At 42.5% G+C, this 20,982-nt stretch overlaps 1 protein-coding gene across 1 annotated transcript in view; it reads right to left on the reverse strand.

The window, feature by feature from the left end:
• Positions 1 to 705: 705 nt before the first annotated feature.
• The window catches only part of grk6 (G protein-coupled receptor kinase 6), a 50,012-nt gene continuing 29,735 nt past the window's right edge, over positions 706 to 20,982 (reverse strand). The window contains exons 6-16 of the mRNA XM_063486224.1: positions 18,646 to 18,738; positions 12,372 to 12,435; positions 10,447 to 10,587; positions 9,475 to 9,665; positions 9,357 to 9,394; positions 8,101 to 8,190; positions 7,563 to 7,771; positions 6,226 to 6,363; positions 3,891 to 4,028; positions 2,953 to 3,087; positions 706 to 2,656 (exon numbers count right to left, since the gene is read on the reverse strand). Of these exons, the coding sequence (XP_063342294.1) occupies positions 2,606 to 2,656; positions 2,953 to 3,087; positions 3,891 to 4,028; positions 6,226 to 6,363; positions 7,563 to 7,771; positions 8,101 to 8,190; positions 9,357 to 9,394; positions 9,475 to 9,665; positions 10,447 to 10,587; positions 12,372 to 12,435; positions 18,646 to 18,738 (1,288 nt within the window). The 3' untranslated portion in view covers positions 706 to 2,605. The remainder of the gene's footprint in view (positions 2,657 to 2,952; positions 3,088 to 3,890; positions 4,029 to 6,225; positions 6,364 to 7,562; positions 7,772 to 8,100; positions 8,191 to 9,356; positions 9,395 to 9,474; positions 9,666 to 10,446; positions 10,588 to 12,371; positions 12,436 to 18,645; positions 18,739 to 20,982) is intronic.

A 20,982-nucleotide genomic window follows, 5' to 3' on the forward strand; every position in this document is an offset into this window, starting at 1 on the left:
AAGTGCTTAAAGATACGATTTAAAATTGGATGTTTGCTAAGTTGTTTGCTAAATGTAGACAAAATGCTGGTTAATCCCTTGAGTTAGGTGCATACTTTATGCTTAATGATTCATAGGTCAGTGTTAACTGACTTAAGAAACAAAACAACAATCATCTGAAATGGTCAGGTGACAAAGCAGCCGATGTCCAAAGAAAAACTTTAAAACACCTTCAGGAAGCCTGGAGGATTACTGACCTTAGTGGCTCAGAACTTTCGATATCCCGTTAACTTCTTTAAAAACTGGATCATTTGTCCTTGAACGCTAAAAGCAGCAGAGGTTTCCTGCTGTCATGTAATCAGGATCCCACTGAAGTCTGAGATTTATGGAAGAAACCATCAGTCACACCCATGTTTGTTTTTCCTGCACAGTGGGCATGCCCGGGCGTTTACTTAGCTGCATTTAATACATGACAAGGTCATGATTCACCTCAGTGATCCATCTCATTATCTGACTGGCTAAAGGAAAATTCCATTTATTTTTTAACATTAGAGATATCAGGCGCACTAAAAGGTCAGGGGGTCAGGGGTCATGGAGGTCCAGCCCATCACAGAGCGCTTCCTTTCTGGTCTGCTGGGATACTTACGGAGCCATAATTATAACAGCTCAGTGCTCCAAATACAGACAAGCACAGATTGAGAAACACGACTAGTGCAAAGTGTCAAATCATGTTTTCTTTTATAAAACTTGGTGAAGAAAGTCTTAAAAAGTGACCATATTTTATGGTACAGCTTTAATTCTGGAGCCTGTAAGCCAAGAGGAACGCTGACAGTTAAAGGAGAATTCCACACATTTTCCAAAATCATCCGCTACGGAGGATTAACATAACAGCAGAAACAAACGGATGTTTGTGAGACTTTGGCGTCTAGTTGGATCTGTTGTCCTAAAGGTCATTCTGCAGAAACAACATGGCAGCCATTCTGTACATTCAGAGGTATTTCATTTTAATAGCTTAGAAATAGAAAGCCATTGACTGTAACCGTCCAACTTCAGTCTCAGGGTTTGACCCCAAAGCTTCAGTTATTCTTGTCGTTTCAGTTTCAGAGTGACTGAGAGTTTGGACCGAGTAGAAAGAACCCAGAACAACAGGAGGCAGCAGAAACCCTGAGAGAAACGCAGTCTGCAGCACTAAACACTGGGATAAAAAGAAGAAAAGCCTAATTGTTTTATCTGCAGCGATTTATATTTGGCAGTATGAGTCTGGTCTGGGAGCTACAGCACAGCATCAGTGACAGGATCTGGGTTTGGCGGGGGGTTGCAAAGCAGCTTGCACAGGCTGCCAGCACAGCCAGTTTGTAACATGACCCGGTGCACGTCCCTTCAGTGTAGATCAGTGTGTCATTGGCCTACATGATGATTTTAGTTTGCTTCACAATCATACAAGCCTTCTCTTGTCTCGCGATATGCAGCAAAATAAGTAACTATTTGTGTCAGAATTTTGTAGTTTAATTTTTACTAGCTAATTCAGATTTGTATTCACCTGGTCTTCAGTCATACACTTTCATCTTTCATTTAGATAATCAATCATAATCATTGTAGTTCTTTGTGACATGTTGAATTTCAGCTCCACAGGCAGTTTCATTCATGCTGACTCTTGTGACTGAAACACAACATTTATGCCACTGAAAAAAACCAAAACCTTTGGCCAACCAGATGTCTTGGTGGGTAAACGAAACCCCGGGCTGACTGTTGTTATCATCAGGGGTTAAAGGTGGCAGTTTGGAAACTACCAGAGCTGGTGTAACAGTTTTCTTTGCTTCTGCTCTGAATTTCAGCCAGTAAGTAATCATAGCTGCTTTCCAAACCTCGCCAGGATAAACCAGAGTGAGTGAAATGAAGGCACAATAAGGTGTGTTGGTCAATGCAGCTCTGAGTGACCAGAAGTGATTAAAGGTGACCATTTCTATCTCAGAGTTTCTGTTAAAACTGGACGGCTCATCTCCCATCACATCTGAAAACTGATATTTTACTGACAAGAGTGACTGAAGCTGCGCTGACACACACGAGGAGTCGATTGTCTCATGAAATCCATCGGAAAAAATTCTAAAAAACCCCAAATGTTCAAACCCTGAATGTCCCAGCTCGCAAACAAGAGAATAAAAAAGCGGTGAGGTTCGTCTCAGCAGGATGGAGGGCAGAAGAAGTGGTCACAGTTCACAGGCTGAAAGTTTCCCTGGACAAAGACATGGAGGAATGTTCAGTCCTCACTTCACAGTGCCCTCAAGCAAGGCACTTCTACAGCAGGCGCTTGTTCCAGTGGAGCTGCTTCGCAGCCAGAAGCAGCCCTCAGTTCAGTGTGTGAGTGGATGAAAACAAAAGCAAAGTCTTCCCTGGACAAATAACAACAACAAACTAAAAATAAAAGGCAAAAAACCAAAAAAAACAAGAGTTCATTTTCTGTCTCCGCCTCCTGATTTGAAACAGCAGATATTTCACACTCTTAAATAACATTAAACATTATGGCTATGATGAAAATTTACATTCTGACATTTAGATAGGACTACCGTAAAAATACAAATGTGCAAAAGTTGTAAACAAATCAGATCGTATGTGTGTGGTTCGTGTGTCACAGCCTGGTGGGCTCCTCGTCACTGTCGCTGCAGTTACCACAGCAGTCCTGCAGGGGGAGGAAGAGAGCACCGATGTTACTGTCATTCACAGATGAATGCAGATCATTTTTCTATCGACTAAATTTTATTCTTTGTATTTGTATTGTATGTATTTATTGGTCTTTTTTGTTTTTTACCATCTTGCTGTTTTACCATATTAACTCCGCCTTACCGTCTGTCGATTTAGCTTACACTATACAGTTTAGTGTTTGCGTCCTTTGTGCTAGCTCACAGCTCGTGTGTGTTGATGTATGCTGGTAAATAAAAGAGCGGTGATGTTTTTGAGGTGAGGGAGGTTGCTCACATTTCTGCCGAACAGTCGCTGCAGGAGTCCCTGTTTGGGTGTCGGAGACGGCTGTCCTCTCCAGTCCAGGTCAGGAGGAACCGCCCCGTCCTGGTAGAAAACGTTGAGCTCTGTGAAACACTCTGTCTCGATCATCTGCCGAGAAAAAAACAAAAATCTCAGAACCTGTGCAAAAACACGGGGCAGTTAGGAGTTTGTTGTTCTTTTTACCACTAACATGGTCAAAAGGCTCGACTTGTTCTGGACAGCAGCCGTTAGTGAAGCAGGTGGCAACAGATCTGGCAGGTTTGATATGACATGAAAAAGGGATGAAGGTGGGTTGCAAAGAAGCCTGGACTGACTTTATGGCCTGTAACATGTTTTACATTTAAGACTATTTTTCAAAAGAACAAATATAATGTTTGGTTACTCATGTAACCACGGTTCTCTGGAAATTGAGCACTGTATCTAATTACTGGGGGAGTGTGAACCATCCTGTAACTTCCTGTCTTTGCAAGAACTCATTGCTGGTGCTTTTGGCTTGTTGAATATACTTTCCTGTACTTAAATAAATGTAATCTTATATCAATTATAATTTAATAAGTTCCATCCACATATCCAGATTTCCTGGATATGTTATTTACTTTTTAAACTGAAATCTGCTCTAAAGGTCAGGTGACTTTTCCTAGCAGTCACCATTTTCTCGGGTGAACAGTGCGCGTAACGACAAAGTGAGGACTGTGTTTTTCCAATTAGGTATTTTTATCCTCCTCCTACTGAGATGGAACACCAGCAGCAGCATGTTTAACATTTTCTCACTGCTGTTAGTCATATAAATGTCAAAACCTCTAAAAATCATGATGCTGGTGGTAACATCATCAGGAGAACAAATTCATTTTCCTGGATTTTTCTCAGCAGGACGTTTTACAGCAGGAGTGTGGTGAGTGTGAGTCTCTAACCTCGTTTTGCCAGGGAATGGAAACGCTGCCCGTGGACACTTTACTGTAGAAAGACTCGTCCTTCGGCTCCAGCTCCACCCCTTTAACTGTGGAGAACTGCTCGATGTCCAACACGTCTTTACAGTAGATGGCCTGAGGCTGAAACACACAAACACACACAGCTGATAAGGTCGTCAGTCTCAGCAGAGACAAGTCCAAACATCTCAGTTATCTGACCCCACGCTGGCTTCCTGTATTTATTTTGTGTTTTTGCTTCCTGCCTTTGCGATCGTTTCCTCGTGCATCACGAGTCTTCGCCCTCCCCCTCGTCAGACCTTCTGTTTACCTCCAGCACAAGCCTGAGTTTACCTTTTCAGTCTTCTTTCTTCAGTTTTTTGAGTTCCTTTTTATGTTTTGCAACCTGCCAGTTTGCCTCCTCGGTGGCCTCTTTTGGAGGCACACCTGAAGGGGAAAAACACCTTGAAACCAAACTCTGCGTCTCTTTGATTAGATTTAAGCTCGCTCTGTACCCGCCCAACATGTAAACGGCTGTATGGATCCTTCCTGTTACAGACGCCGTGCAGCAGCTTCACACAAATCACGCCAGGGCCTCTGAGACGCACTCATTCACTGTGCTGTGGAGTGCTCTCACTGTACAGGCTCTCACTCAGTTATTATTAGATACTTGGCTCTCGCATTATCGGCTAACACAGGGTTACTGCACGAAAATCAGCGAGGTCGTCCCACCTGACCCCCTCAGAATCAGCTCCATTAATAAAGCCATGAAGTATCTGACATCACACGCTGTAGGTTTTCTAAGCTTTGGTCCTCAAAGCACGCGGAGTGGGTCAAACATTTGGTGCTTTTTAAGTCACTTAATCCATTTTTACATCTACATGAAAACTTCCTATGAAGCTATGAGGGTTCAAAAATGCAGAATAAAAAAATAACTGAATCTTCTTTTTTAAGCAGCTTCCTTTAGAGGTCACCACCGAGGATCATCTGCCTCCATTTCATCCTCCTCAGTCACACCGAGCATCTGCAGTTCCTCCTTTCTTTCATAAAAAATGCATCAGCTGATTCTAAGAGGGTCGGATCAGGATCTGGTTGATCTTTTATGCTATTTATTCTATGCTGTTTATTATCTACACCAGATGTGTCCAACTCCAGGCCTCGAGGGCAGGTGTCCTGCAGGTTTTAGATCTCACCCTGGGTCAACACACTTGAATCACATGATTGGTTCATTCCCAGGCGTCTGGAGAACTTGTTGAGGAGGTGATTTAGCCATTTGAATCAGATCAAGTAACGACACAGAAAACCTCAAAACCATCCAGACTTAAGTGATTAAATTGATTTTATTACTTAAGTTAGTGCAGCCTGGTTTTAAGACTGACCTTTGTCTTTGTTTGGATCGGTGATATGATTGGAGGCTTTTTGCTGCTTGAATAAAGCGAGCGTGGCTCACGCCGGATTAGGACTGTGATGTGGCTGATGATGCACGGACAGCTCTGATTGTTTTAACGGTAGAATCACAGAACCGTCGTTGATTCCGGCGATGTCCACATGACGTGACCCCAGAGATGTTACTGAGTTTGGTATTTTTGTGATATTTAATGTTTTGAGTCGTGAATTTGTTTCTTCTTGTGTATTTAGTATCACTGGTGGAATTAAATGTTTATTTTGCCGCTCTGTGCACTAACTCAAAAGAATCACAAGTCCTTTTATAACAGTTTTATGTTTTTGTAGATTTATAATCACCATCTGTGGAACAGGTGGTGCTTGAGTCGTGTGATGATGTCTGAAACACCTTTTGATTGGTTAGACGCTGTCTAGTCTAGTTTTTACATTTCTTTGCCCCTCCCCCTCGTCTTCACCTGTCGCTGATTGTCGTCAGCTGCTGTGTGCTTTGCTCCCTCATGCGCCTCGTTGTGTAATCACTGCTTCGTCTATAAATAGTCTTGTTTGTTAAGACTTCTGTTTATGATCCCTGATTTGCTCGCCGCGTCCTTCCTGATTTCTCGTGTTTATTTTTGGATTTCAGGGTTTTTTTTCCCAACCTTTGAACTTTGTGACTTTGTACTTTTGAACCTTCCAAAATAAAGGCAAACAGTGTACGCACTGACAGATACAGATTTCATCATTTGTCTTCACTCAGGGAAACAAAAATGAATGTGTGACAGATGAAGAGTCTCCTCTCAGTTTGAATCCTCAGTGAAGTCTCAGATTTCACAGGTTACCAACAAACCCGTTTTCAGGCTCGTACCTGAACCTCAAGTCACAAACTTGTCAACGACTCTTCAGAAGCCGAGTTTTGTTCTAAATGATAAAAATGAAAATCTGCTCACTGTGGACTTACATCAGGGATGAAGGGTGTCTGCAGCATGCCGGCCTCCAGCCGTTTGAAGTTGATGGAGCGGAAGATGGGATGAGCTTTGACCTCAGTGGCTCCGCCCCCCAGGCAGCCCAGCCTCTCGGTGGGATCTTTGGCCAGCAGCTGAGGGGTTAAAAACACAGCAGAGCTTTAGAGAAGGTGGAGAGTTACTGCTTCAGGTCAGGCGTTAAAGTTGAGCCGGGTTTCATTTTCCACCAGTTTTACAGAGTTTTAGCAGGAAGCTGTGTGTTGGTATTCAAAGCATGATGTGTCTGCGCGAATAGCAGCCAAAGGCAAAGAGTTCTGAATGTTTGCTACCCTCTTTATAAAAATGAAGCAGACACAGTGCCAGCTTTGCTTGTCTGGCCTCCACAGTCTGTACACATCGTGAGTCTGATGTTCAGGAGGAAGTTCCCTCGTCTCCTGACGCTGCTGTGGTGAAACTTCTGCAGCAAATCTAAAGCTTGTTTTCCTAAGCATGGAACAGCTAAGGTTTTCCTGAAACCCTGCAGTGAGATGACAATAATTTCCCTTCTTTCAGCCAAAAATATTGCAGATCATTACTTTAAGTGTACGCAGACCAGTTGAGCCGTGTGTAATCGCCCTCCAGGTGTCCAATTATGAGTCAGGATAAACTCAGACTACAGGTGAACAACAGATCTCACCTCTGACCAATGACCAAACAACAAACTGCAGTATTTCCTGTTGGGAGGTTATTCCGTCTTCTGTTTGTTAGCAGACTCAGCAAACATGGCTGAACCGCAGACGGACGACACAAGACGTATCCATCAGCTCACCGCGAAGACGGCAAATGCACACGTCTGCGTCGTGTTCCTGGACGTTTCTCTGCGTGAGAATTCGGTCATTTGTTTCGTCCATTCATCAACATCTGGGATGATGTTTATAACGAGGTTTGTGATTTGGCCCTCGACCATGACGTGGTGCAGCGTTTTAAAACTTTTGCCTTTCACGCCAAAGAAGGCTGGATTCTGGGTGGAGACACACCCCAGCCTCGTGGAGTTATGAGCTAACGTTGTCTTATTTTCAGTTCTGAGTCTGGATGAATGGGATAAATGTATCTGAGTACATCTCGGGTAAATATCACAAACTAATCTGCATCCACACGTCCTCCTGGATCCAGGAATATTGGACAGGAATATTTCTAAAAACCGGAGTAAGAAAACATCAGTCAGCTATACGATGGCGTGACTGAGGCGGCAGATGTTGAGCTTCACCATTAAGTCAGCGATGGTGGCAGATGGGAGCTAAAGACGCTGAAGAGAAAGAAGCTGATTTGGCCGCTCGCCGGCGCATCCACCCACCATTTTACAGAGGGACTTGGCGTCCTCGGAGAACTTGCTGGAATATTCCTCCTCCACCTCCCTCACCAGCCGCTCCACTTCCTCCCTCTTGATCTTCTTCTTCCTCTGCTGGAAAGGCGACTGGCCCTCGATCATCTCGTACAGCAGGCAGCCCAGCGCCCACCAGTCGGGGCTGAAGGTGTACCGCTCGTTTTTCACCACCTCTGGAGCTGAAGGGGAGCGAGGAGGCGGAGGGAGAGAAATTAGGATCGTAAGGTGGATGTTTGTACTACAGTAAAAGTACAATTGCCACTTTGTAAAAGTCTTGAAATAGATAAACTGAGTACAAATACACAGGAATAACCAAATGTTTCCCAACACTCGAGTGTTAATGTGTAAAAGCTTTCTGTTATTGTGAAATGTCTCGGTGTTAAATTAAAGTTGGTAAAAACATTTAATGTTCCTTTGAAATGTGTTTGATGTGAAGTAAAAGCACTTCATACTTTAGTGCAGTGCTCACATAAATGTACTTGCTCAGTAAAGGTCAGAGGTCACTTACACATGTATCCCACTGTTCCCACTCGTCCCTTGATGGTTTCTCCCTCTGGCACATGAACCGCTAGACCCAGGTCTGATATCCTGATGTGACCTGAAGACACAAATGTTAGCACACATGAGGATAATCGGCTAATTAAAGATATACTCTGTCTATCCATCTGCTCAAAACTCCCTCCTGTGGTGATCCACTCGCTCTACACTTGAGACTGAACTTTCAGTCACTGGTGATTCAACTGTAAACAGTTTTGTAGGCCTGCCACTTCTTTTTTCCTCCACTTGTCCAGCATATCTCAGTATATGTTAGCAGGCTGAGATCTGCTGAGTTTTCAGCAGATCTATGAAAAGCGCCTTGCTGGTGCAAAATGCCATTAAATGCCTGCCAGACTGTCATTTTTATTGATTTATCTAAAGAAATGGAAACAAATGATGTTTTTTGTGTTAGTAACAAACTGCTAGTTCTTTGCAAACTTGTCTGTTATGTGGACACAACACTGGTTCATCCCTTGAGCTCTTTTTAAGATTGAATTATTGAAAAGTCAGAGTTAAAGTGGTTCAGGTACACGGACTGGACTGATTATGAATGAAGAAGCAGCAGAACTCTGACCGACTCTCAGCCAGCTGGAGAACTATTGTTTAAGACCAGTTTGAAAGTGACAACAGAGTCTGGCTCATTGTAAAGAAAGGAGGGGTGGCTCAGGACTGTATTTAGAATACACTTTTAAAAAACTCAATTATTTATCTTTGAAATCTAAAAAGCAGCAGAGGCTTCTTCCTGTCATGTAATCAGATTCCCACTGAAGGCTTCATGGAACAAACCATCAATCATTGTTTTTTCAAACGGAGAATCTCAGATTTAGACTTTCATGGCGTTTGTCTTTAGCTTCAGTCACTCTGTCAGTGATGATGCGTCAGCAGAGACTGGCTCTGCCTGAGGCGAGTTTCCTGGAGTCAGAGCGCCCTCTGCTGTTTAACAGCAAACACTGAAACAAATCTTGGAGTGGAAGCGGAGCTCGTGTTAACCATAAATGCTTTTTAATCTGTATTTGAGTCAGATAAATATGACTTGGTGCTTCCCAAACATCTTTAACAAGGCCTCATTTTCACCCTCCTCCCCCCACCTGCCATATTTTTATTTTTCCAAACACTGACTGGAATTACTGCAAAAGTTCATCGTGCAACGTTACTGAAAGACGTGCAGAATTAAAGATTTGATGATGTTTGTGGTGGCGATATCTCGTCCTCGGTAATCGGACTCACCGTGGTCGTCCAGCAGGATGTTTTCTGGCTTTAGATCCCTACGCAGAAGATAAAGACACGGAGAGTGAGCAGAAAGGCAGGAGCCAATGAGACGAGAGGAAGGTGTCTGGGTGCTCACCTGTAGACGATCCGCTCCCGGTGGAGGTCCTCCAGGCCGCAGCAGATCTCCGCGGTGTAGAAGATGGCTCTCTTCTCATCGAAACCCGCCTCACCCATGTGATAGATGTGAAACTTTAAATCGCCGCCGTTCATGAGAGTCAGCACGAGGCACAGGGCGTCCTTGGTCTCGTAGGCGTACGCTAAACTCACCTGGAGATGGACAGGAGTCGTGTGTTTAAGCATTTGGAGCTGGGAGTGATTCATGGACTCTTCTAGGGCGGCTTTGCATGATTCACACAACTTTCAGCCATTTGTGACTAAATCGACGAGCTGATCTGAGAGCTGCTCTAAAGCCCCGAGGTTGTTAAGCAGTATGCTGCAGCTGCTTACACACACACTGCCAACATGCTCACCGAGGCTCCGGCTCTTCATACACACATGTGGATGTTAATATGTGGAATCTGTAGGCAACCAATAAGATCTCTGACACTGAGAGGTCTACTGACTGATGCAGGGGAAATGCTGTGGCTGGTTTTCATTTAGGATTTAAACGTATTTGCAACGAGGACGTTGAATTGCATTAAAAATGTGCGCACTGTCCTCAGATGCGGTGCTGAAGATAATCTGAGTTTGTCCGCGGCGTTGACTGTTTTCTTTTAAAAACTGTAATCCTTTCAAGTTTAGGAAGTTCAGCGTGTTCTGTTCTGCACACATAAACACAAAAGCCTCGTGCCAAAGATTTCCAAACTGATTAAGATGTGTTAATTAAAGCCGTCTGTGAGTTTTCGCATTAAACCCCGGGAGACCGTGTAGGCCCGAGAGCCCGGACGAGCCCACTGACGGCCGTCCAAATCAAATAACAGCTGAATGAAGTCCATCTGGTCGAGAATCAAACCACAGCAGAGACGCCGCAAACCTCAGCGCTGCCTTTTAATTACTGCCACCGCAACGATCCCTCGAGCTGACTCTGAAGCTGAGATGAGATACTTACTACAAATCTGCTGTTGACTTTCTCCAGGATCTGCTTCTCGTTGAGGGCCATAGACTCTCCTTTCCTCTTCTTTATCCTCTTCTTCTCCAGCTTCTTGCAGGCGTACATTTTCCCCGTGGCTCGTACCTGACACGCACACACCTGCAGAGGACGGGGTGGAAGAAAAAGGACACTTTAGGATCCCTGAAAATATCATCATTTAAAAAAGAAACAATTAAATCCACCACACACAAAAAAGTATCTATAACTCGAAATTTCGAGTTATTTTCTCAAAATTTCAACTTATTAACTCAAAATTTTGAGCAAATAACTTGAAATTTTGAGTTATGGATACTTTTTTATTTTTTTTAGTGGTGGAAACGGGCTTCCATACAAAACCACGCTGGAAACTGACTGAACAAATCATGAAAACTAAAAAAAATATATCAGACTATATTAACTGCAGCAAATGAGGAGGAAACGAGTTCACATTGGATTATATCACATTGAAACACACAGTTAAAGTAGTGACTTTTGTGAGGGAGCAGCAGTGTTAAGGTAAAGAAACAACACGACAGGCTGACTATTGCATGAAACGTTCATGGCTGAAAAACACAAGTAAGCTGTGGTAAAAACAACCATATTTAAGCTTTTTCTTTTTGACACTGCAAATACAATTATGCTGTATTTGTTACAGTGACAGTACAGACATTGTGATTATCTTATCCAACATCATTCAGAGTAAAACTGTTCGACGCAGAAGAACCGAAACAAGCCCTGCATTTTGTTCTGATTTTGCCAAACTGTACCAGAGGACTTTCTCTGTCGAATGAATTTAAATTCAGACATGCTTCATGGAGCTCGGACGCTGATCAAACATTGTTTTTCTTTCTGGAGAATGCGCGGAGGGTTTTGGGATCTTTGCGGTTTGTTGCTTCATTGTCTGCTCTGCTTGTCCCTTTTATTAACTTGTACAAACATCCAGCTGTGTTCAGTGCAGTGTCCTCCTCCTTCTGGTAGTATCTGTGCTCAGATCATCCTCTGAGCCTGGAGGTAAGATTTGCATGGTTTCATTAAATATACTGAAGTTACTGTACAAAAGCAATCAGCTGACTCTGAGGGGGTCAGATGGGAGGCACTGAATGACCCCAGAGCCCCTCATGTAGGTCAAAGACAGTCAGAAAATGTTAGTTTTACCTTGTAAAGCACTCCCAATTGCCTTTGTGTATCACTTAAAGGTGTCCCCTGTTTTCTCCTCACCATGACCTTCCTTGTGGTTCCAGTAAATTCGACTCACCGTGATCTGAACTGACAAAACTGACCCTGACTTAATGTCCCCTGTTATCTCATGACCTGATGCGTATACGCCTAATCAGCTATCAGTGTTTGGAATTAAAAAAGACTCGTCTCATTAGACGAACAGAGGGCACAGAGACACCATTCAGTGGTGTGTAATAGGATTTAGATGCCTCCGATAAAGTCCTTCACTTCAGGGGCCAAAGAAAAGATTGAGTTAGGAACACTGAACTCCTCTGCACGATTAGACCGTTTAAAGGTTTTAAGGCATTTGTTTTAGTCTGACCTCAGTGAAACAGCACCCATTTCTCTGAATCTAAATGACTGGAACATAATTAACAATTTTTCCTTCTGCCCTCTGTTTCTTTGGCCAGTGTTAGGACCTACAAAGTCATCTACAGCCTCCGATTTCTTAACGGTTGAGATTAAATCCAATAAAAACATGTTTTAAAGTCTAGAACTTTCTGATTTACCAATGCATAATTTTTCATTCAAATCTTCACTGACCTCAAATGAGGGCAGAGCCTCTGAACTTTTAACTCAGGTAACTTTACCTGTATATACTGTAGCTGCTCAAGAAAGACTGTTTTAATGACATTATGGCAACATAACACATTATAATTAAAGTAACAAAAACTTTCAGTACTCACCTCTCCAAAACCACCTTTTCCTAAAACTCTGTACTGTCTGAATGTATTTTTCGTCACTGGTTGCCTGTTTGACAAAGAGAAACTCACTTTAATAAACGTCCAATTTAAAAACCAATGTACACATGTTCAGAAATGAAATGAAATGAAAAAAGGATGTTTAGGAAAGCTATAATGATGATATAGCTGAACCAGAAAAGCGGTGTTAAGTCTGCTCATTTTCCCTTTGTTTAAAATATGTCATTCACTTCTTCAATCAAGAAAAACGAAGAATTGCAAACAAACTTTAACTTCAGACACATAAGAGCCGTATACATGTTACACGAAAAACAGCCAAGTTTCTTTTATTACTTTATTTTTTTATTATTTGTCAAGAGATAAAATTAGAGAGGTAGCCAGCTAACTGCTACTATGGTTATCAAACAATTTGTAGGCTTCTATTAGCATATCGGCTATCATTAGTTAAAAGAAACCCAGTTTTATCTATTAGAGCCTCGCTAGTCTGTTAGGAAATTGACTATGAGGAGAAAACTGTTTGGTCAGATGTTCAAGTCGTGGAGAGATTCTTTGTTTGGTTTTATGGACCAATTTAAACTTTTAGTCTTTGTCTGGTCAATGTTGGCTAATGCTAGCATGAGTGCTTATATAGATAAATTGCTAAAATTTAATTTGTTTTCTACTTGGATGTGTCAATAATTTTTTGTTTGATTTTTTTGTCCTCTTATTCTCTTTGTCAAAGGTAATGCTAATTAGCTATTAGCTTGACATCAGATGGCTAGCTATCAGTTAGCTATATAGTCAGTTTTCCTGGGGAGTAGGGAAAACCACTGATATTTGGTTTTGATCAACCATTGATAACTTGAATTAGCAGCTATCATCTAAACTTTGTCAGAAGTGATTAACACTGAGTATCTACTTAATGCATCTGATTTAACAATAATCCATTACTTTGGTTTAACAAAAGTAGATTAACTAAGGCTATGTTCACACTGCAGGCGAAAGCGCATCAAATCCGACTTTTTTGACCCTATGCGACCCATATCTGATCATGGTATGACAGTGTGAACGGCACAAATCCGACCTGGGCCACTTTCGTATGTGGTACTGAATCCGATACATATCTGATGTTTCAGAAAGCGACTGCTGTTTGAACGGTCATGTCGCATTAAATCTGTCTTTTACGTCACTGACACAAGACAGACGCCAATCATCAGCGCCGGAGAAGCGCCCGATAAGACATCATGAACGCTTCCTGTCCATCCCGTGTAGATGTCAGTGAAACTGTTGGGAAGACAGCGCTGGAGAAACGTGAACATTTTATTTGTACTGTATAATCTGCAGATTCTGACAGAAATCTGCAACTATCCTTTGAAGCACCGCTCCTCTCTAAAACAGCAATAAGGATCATTATTAGGCCATATGTAAATAACAAAATAACTTTATAACTTAAAGCAAAATTGGGAAACGTAAAGTCCGAAACACGTCTTTATATTAAGGCCATCAGTCAAACAATACTGTTTGCTCTGGGTCTAAACAGAGCGCGTTGTGTGTGACGTCTTCTTTTGCGCATGCCGGCCGCTTTGAGGGTTCACAATAGAGCGCGTTTGCTGTCACATTTTATTTGTAGTGTGAACAAACAGACAAAACAATCGGATTTGATCAAAAAATCTGAATTGAGCATTAAGACCTGCAGAGTGAACGTAGCTTAAGTGTCTTGTTTTGATCTTCAGGTGACCGTTACTTTAATAATGACATATTATGTGAAAACTATAAGATACCAGCAGCTCTGCATGCCACCTGTTTGAACAATGCAATGGTTTGAAATACAGTTTTTCTGTTGACAGACAGTCGTTGGTAAATGGATTGCAGAGAACCGCACACTGTTGTAATAAACACCAGCACCACTGATCTGGACCCTCCTGGGATCAACACACTCATCTCATCACCCCTTTTGGGCATTTTGGTCATCCAACCAGGTAATTTAAATGGACCCTGGGGCACAGGCTCATTAAACCTGATGACTCATTTACTGCTTAATAAGCCATGGGATTTTCACATTTGCATTTTTTAATAATTGGCATTGGTTTGTGTATATTTGCATTAAGCACATGTGACATCCTTGGTGCTTTTATTGGCAAATTTCTCTGCCAACAATCATCTAATGTATTCAAATGGAAATCACAAGGAACCTGGAAAGTTACTAGCAACAAAAGCACCACTCTCTCTGCTGCCCTGCATATTAAAACGTGCAGTAGCCCTCACTTTTAATGTGTCAATATCTTTTTATTGACAGTGTTGGAACAGACTCTAATGAAACTCAAAGATTTTCTCCATCTTTCTCTTTAGGCTTTAATAACGTGTGGACTGATTTCTATGTGATAAGTTGATAAAGTCACACTGATGCTTACGTCCAATTCCCTTTCCTAATTTCCCAGCATCAACAATGAGCAACACTAGCTAGCATTAGCTTACAAACAGCATATTAATCAACACCAGCACAACAGAGAGTCCAACACAACTCCACATACAGGCGAAAAACAATCACAGATCCAGCTTCTGATTTAAATTGAGACATAGCTAGCTAACAGGGTGGGAAGCAAATAATAAATTATTGACATTACTTTGAGAACCAGTTTCCCCGTTTAGGTTTCTTCACTCTCTCTGACTGCACTCCTGCATCATCAGCTGCTTACTATCAGCCATTACCCAGCCCTGCTAAATCAGCCCCATTAGTCTGCGGGCATATACTTCTCTTGAGCTACTCAGTCTGTCTCAATTTCCAGCAAGAGAGCAATCTTCCTGCACAAGAGAAGCTTTTAAGAAGTACTGACACGGTAAAATTACTTTCCTTCTTGTCGTCACGTCTGACACTCTCCTTACTTGAAGCACAAAGATTTTGTTCATCTTTAAGTTCACCAATTAAATCCAAATGTCAGATTTGTTTTGTCCCTTTGTGTCTTTTTGCCCAAGTTAATAAAAGGCAGAAATTCTGAAGTTTATTCAGATTGTGACTTGGTAGCTTTAGTTGAACATTAACTCAAATTTAGGCTTATTTATCAGTTTCTGGCCTCTGATCAGGAGCCTGAAAGAAGTTGAGGTATTATGTTTTATAATCTTGTTGGAGACCAAAAGCAAGATGAAAATACCATAATCTCCATTAGGCATTTGATTATTTTCTATCTGAATAAAGTTTAGATTGCTTTACTTTGGTTCTTAGCAGTCCAAGATGGGGAGTGTCCCTGTTGGATAAGACTATAATCCTTGTTTTTGTTCTGATCATATTTCTGAGTTAAACTGCAAGAAGTCATCGAGTTTTTAATGCCAGGCAGACAGAAGTCCAGGGAGGACTTTTTCTTTTCAGGACTAAATGAGACATAACTGGCAGTCATTAGTTTATTTCTATAAAGCGGTCCAAGGTCTAAGCCCTGTGGGACCCCACATGCTATCTTTAAGTGATGACGTGATGAATCCTGCTTCCAGGCCCAAATTACTCTGTGTTTATTAAGGCTGTTGTGTTTTTAAAGCTCAGTTTTTAAACCCTTAGGATGTAACTACAGCCCAGCCCATGCAGCAGTATATTAATGACTAACCTCGTATTGTGGCTGGATTATCTCAGTTGTTCTCGTGACTGAAGTTTAGTCCGTTCACAGCATCCTGCCATGAGATTGCATTTGTCCCTAACCATCGGGAACCCTCACGTTAACTTTTATCGAGTGGAAAAAAGTTAGCGTTCATCCTCCACCTGTTTATGTTATGCTAACATAGCTGTGTCACTAGCGATCACATAGCACATCATTATATACCAGCTAGCCCAACTTCAGTAACCGTACAAACGTCACTGCTGTTTAGTTTCCTGTCCTCATTTATGTTGGAAGTGATAGCAGAGCTGTACGTTTGAATTTTTTCAGAAATCTCTCAGTCAGAACATGCTATATCATGTTTAGGTGGAAACTAGCGAGCTAACTTCCTGCTAACTTCTAACTCCCGTTAAATTGCATAAATCCTGTTTTCATGGATGCCTGGATGTTAAGCTTAATTGTTACACCTGGTAAAGCAGCAACGCTGATCATTTGAGCACAAATCTGACTATAATTCTTTTAGCCTTGCTGAGCAAAACAACACCAGGTAAATTTTTTGACTACACTGAACAAATCAATGAATTATATTTCCAAACTATAAATGAGCTAAATTTTCGACTGCCCTCTTAGAGTGACTGAAAATGACATGCGGCTTTATGTAAAACAATTTCTTGGCTCAAGCTGTCTCTCTGATAACTGCGTGGAGACATCTTGAATGACCACGACTTTAATCTCTGTCAGTTAGCAGCACGGCAGCCTGGCTTTACTGATAAAAGAGAACTTCCACTTATGGTGCTCATTTCTCACGATTTTGCTTCATTTAAAGGAAGGAATTCAGCGCTAGTCCTTGAAACTTCAGTCGATGAACTGACAAGTTTGAGGTCAACGACCCTCCGCAGTTCCTGGAAAACCGATCATGCTAAACCCTTTAAAAAAACTGTTAAACAGCATGTGAGGCTGGAACAAACAAGCCTCGTGTTTTATATCTGCTAAACGTGGATCCCTGTAAGATTCCCTGGTTTCCCAAGTGTGTTGTTTCCGCTAATCCATCATGAGCAGAAGTTTAAACAATGAAAGCAAAACAGTCTGCAGGATCCAGAGTTTGTTTGCGGCATTGCTGAAGTTTTCAAAGTGGAGACTGGGAACCATCAGAGAAGCAAACAAACCTGACAAAACTGCCATTATGCCATTATGTGTCGGCTTACTCCTCCACAAACAAATTAACAAAGCACTCATCAGAGAGCGCTTACAGCTGAATACCAGGAATCAGGACCCTGGTGTTTCCTGGGAATCCTCATCAGGAAAAGTCCCTGTGGGAAGTCTGGATTGTGGCTTGTGGATATTTTTCTTAGTGTTGAAAGAAGAAACTATTTCTTCAAATTACTCTGTGTGCTAAAGTGGCAGCGCAGCCATGTGACAGAATATCCTAAGGGAAGAGTTAAGGTCGCCAGATGTGACCTTGAGTGGTTTCACTCCGTCCTTCGAGCAGCTGCAGGTCGCTTCATAATTAACCAAACATTTCCGAGGAAGCCACACTGAAATCTTAAAAAAACAAGTGTGACACACAAGACTAAAGAAGAAGAACTTCTTTCATTGTTGGTTCACAAAGATCTCAATTCTCTATTAACAGCTTCCCTTTTACTTTTCTTGCAAATGAGTGATAACAAATTAATTAAATACTAATGTGTGAGCCCTGCAACAGACTTGTCCAGTATGGCTGCTGTGATAGGCTGCAGCCCTCCCACAAACCTGAACTGGTTAGTGGAAAAAAAATTATTTTTTTATTGTCAAATGTTTCTTTTTGCCAAACTGCAGTTTGTTCATAGACCACCAGGGGGCTGCGGCCCACACTTTGAGACTCCCTGCTATGTCTATTTTCTGGTGTGATTTAAAAACGATCTACAGCGCCATCTGCTGTGTATAAAAACATGGACGTCTCTTTCGGCCGACCAGCAGGGGCCGACTGCTTGATTTTTATAGGAAGTCCAGTTGTTTAAGTACTCCCTGTGCCAGGAGCAGTTGGGTTTTTTTTCTACTCTAGGATGTGTATGAAGTCACAGAAGCCACACCCACCTGCTGTTCAAACCTCAAAGAATCCAGGAATTGAAAAGTGTTGCTGAAGGTGAATCGCTGCTCTTCCTTCAGGTATTTAGGAGTTGTTTGCAGGACACGTTGGAGCTGTTTGGAGAGATTGTCATCCTTTGTTTTTCTGTAAACCTGTTATCGCTCAGCACAGCTCTGTGGAAGCGTTTATCTCTTATTTCTGAAGACGTGATTAGACACTGCTCAGTCACGCTGCATGATCGAGCAAACGCCCGCAGGTGTTGTTTGAAATTCTGCAGAACCCCCTTTAGGCTGTCTGTTCGAGTAGCTACCCCATAATATTCAACAGAAAAGTGAAACATCCCCATTGAGCAATTTCCAAATCAGATTATGAAACGTGTGACGGTGATTTTGTTTGTAAAGACTGTTCTCACCCCCGTTACCCCCCCCCCCCCACCCCCCCCCCCCCCCCGAGGAGATTGACGGAAACTGATGAAGCAGCTGAGCGTGTTCATACTGGTTCTGTGGAGGATTTAGTGCCTCTGAATGCGCCTGAGTTATTTTTTTTTTTTTTTTAAGTTGAAGAAGTTGCTGCACACAGAGAGCAGAAAGAAAGAAGGAGAAAGAGAAAGTTGGTGTTTATGCTTAAATGTTACCTCTCCAGCCATTTCCACTGGAGGAACCTGTTGTAGTACATGCTGTCGAGGTAGTCTGCGAAGGGCGCCATGCTCAGGTAGTCGTGGATCAGTCTGGAAAACACACGACACACAACAGCTGTCAGTTTCACACTGAATTCAGCTTCATCACTGAGAGCTCTCCAATCATTTAAGTCATATAAGTCAACAATCTAATTATTTCTGCGTCTCCTGTTTGCTGTGACTTGACTGGTCTCGTTGGGTTAAGGCGAACCTCACACTGGACTCTCAGGAAAATGAAGGATTTTCGGGTATTTTATTCCCTTCATGTGGACACCGAGTTGAACATGACTTTGTTGTGAGTTGGGATGTTCCTGGTGACACTTTATTAGTGATTAAACGACTCAGAGGGGCTCAGAGCAGAGCTAATGGTCCTCCACATCGAAAGGAGTCAGTCCATGCTTAGGACACTGATTAGGACACCTCCCAGCAGACCCCCTATGTGAGGTGCGTCGGGTGTGTCCTACTAGGAGGAGGGACATGCTGCAGAGATGATATAACATGTCCCACACTGTCTCTGAGGATGAGCTGGTGGAGGTGCTGCTCCATCCTGCACTCAGATAAGCAATATGGATGGATGGCTGGACAACGGAGAGATCTCAGACTAGTCGAATCATCTAAAAGCCAGACAAACAAAAAGGTACTGTGCAGACTAACCCTGTGGCGAGGCGTGGTCTGTGATGCTGCTGCAGGTGAGATGGACGCACCTGCACGGCATCTGCAATCACCTCGCCAGTGTAAAAGGCTGTGCTGTTGTCATTAGTTTTGTTGTTGTTGTTGGCATCCGTACAGCAACCATTAATAAGATGCTGCAAAGCATGCAAACATCACTGGGTCTGTCGTGGTTTCATCACAAACCTTTTTGCTTATTTCCTGTTTTGGATGCTCCTGAAATCCTGCAGGTCTGCCAGTAAACCCCTCCTCTCTTACACACACCTCTCATTCTTTCACATGAATCAAACACGGTCATCAGTGTCCTCAATGAGACTCTGCTTCGATGCACAGGCTTTTTAAATTATAGCGTTAGCCATAAATGTTTCATCCTTGGGTGCCCTGTATGCATCCTGCAGTAAGCCTCAGGTGGACATTAGCGGAACTGCAGGTTACCCTCAGGTGGGCAGCCACAGAGTGACCCACACAGAGCGTTGAATGGTCTACTGTCAGCTGTAAGATGATGCACGATGGCTGCTTTACATTTGCAGTTCAGAGATCGTGGTGTTGATTTTGCCTCTCTGCGCTGCATCACGCCTACGCAGCGTTTGAAGAGGACGTTACTCAACATGTGAGTGTTGTTAGCACACCTCATCAGAGAAGCAGCATTAAATGTATTCATATTATTTTTACAACCTGCTCAAGTCAAACTTTTCTTTTCCTTTTTTTAGTTAGTTTTGTTTTACGTCATCTGCAGCCTGACAAACAGCCACCAATACTGGAGATGTTACAAAGAGTCAGGGCTTTAAAATGAAACTGTGATTATTGGAATTTCATTGTCACACATCTCTCTGTAGTGCTGTCGGCTCTTTGCCTTACATTCTGAAGCACCGTGAGGCGACTGTTGTTGTGGTTTGGTGCGATATAAATAAAACTGAATTGAATTATTGTTGCCTAACAAAAAACCCCAGAAACACTCCAACAAACGTTATTAGATGGAGAACTCTTCGGGCGTTTGGTCCTCCTCTGGGCCAATCATAACCCCTCACACACACAACACTCAGGACACAAGTTTGAAAAAACCGTTGACTTTATCACCTTCTAAAAATCGACGCTGCTCTGACCTCTGACTTCAGTTGGACTCGAGCCTCGTGACTTTAAAGACTTCGCACGGGGCCGACATCAAAGCCAGGCTGCCGGTTTCTCTGCAGGGCCCTCGATGTTTACCAGAGATATTTCTGGATAAGCGATAACAGCGACACCCTCGACACAAAGGGATGTTTTATTTCACGCAGAATGGATAAAGTCTGTCATATCTGCACAACTGAATCTCTCATATTTGACATTAAGTGGCAATTTCTCTGCTGCGCCTACACAAACAGGGCATTGTTCAAACAAACGCTGATTCGTTTCCAAGCTCATCACACGCTCGGAAAACCTGCAGCTTCTCAAACGTAGATGTAATCACATTTTCCTTCATGTGTCCATAAAATGAAGCGTCTGAGTAGGAAGATTCTGGGGGAAATTTTCCGTTTAAACGCCTCTTTTTTTTTTTTTTTTTTTTTTTGTGAAGCAGAGACAAAACGCACATCACTGTCCATCCACAGAGCCGGGTTAAAGCGGCAGCAGGCGAAGCAGAATATTCCA

Source organism: Pelmatolapia mariae, linkage group LG10_11 (genome assembly GCF_036321145.2).
Source record: "Pelmatolapia mariae isolate MD_Pm_ZW linkage group LG10_11, Pm_UMD_F_2, whole genome shotgun sequence".
Lineage (NCBI taxonomy): Eukaryota > Metazoa > Chordata > Actinopteri > Cichliformes > Cichlidae > Pelmatolapia > Pelmatolapia mariae.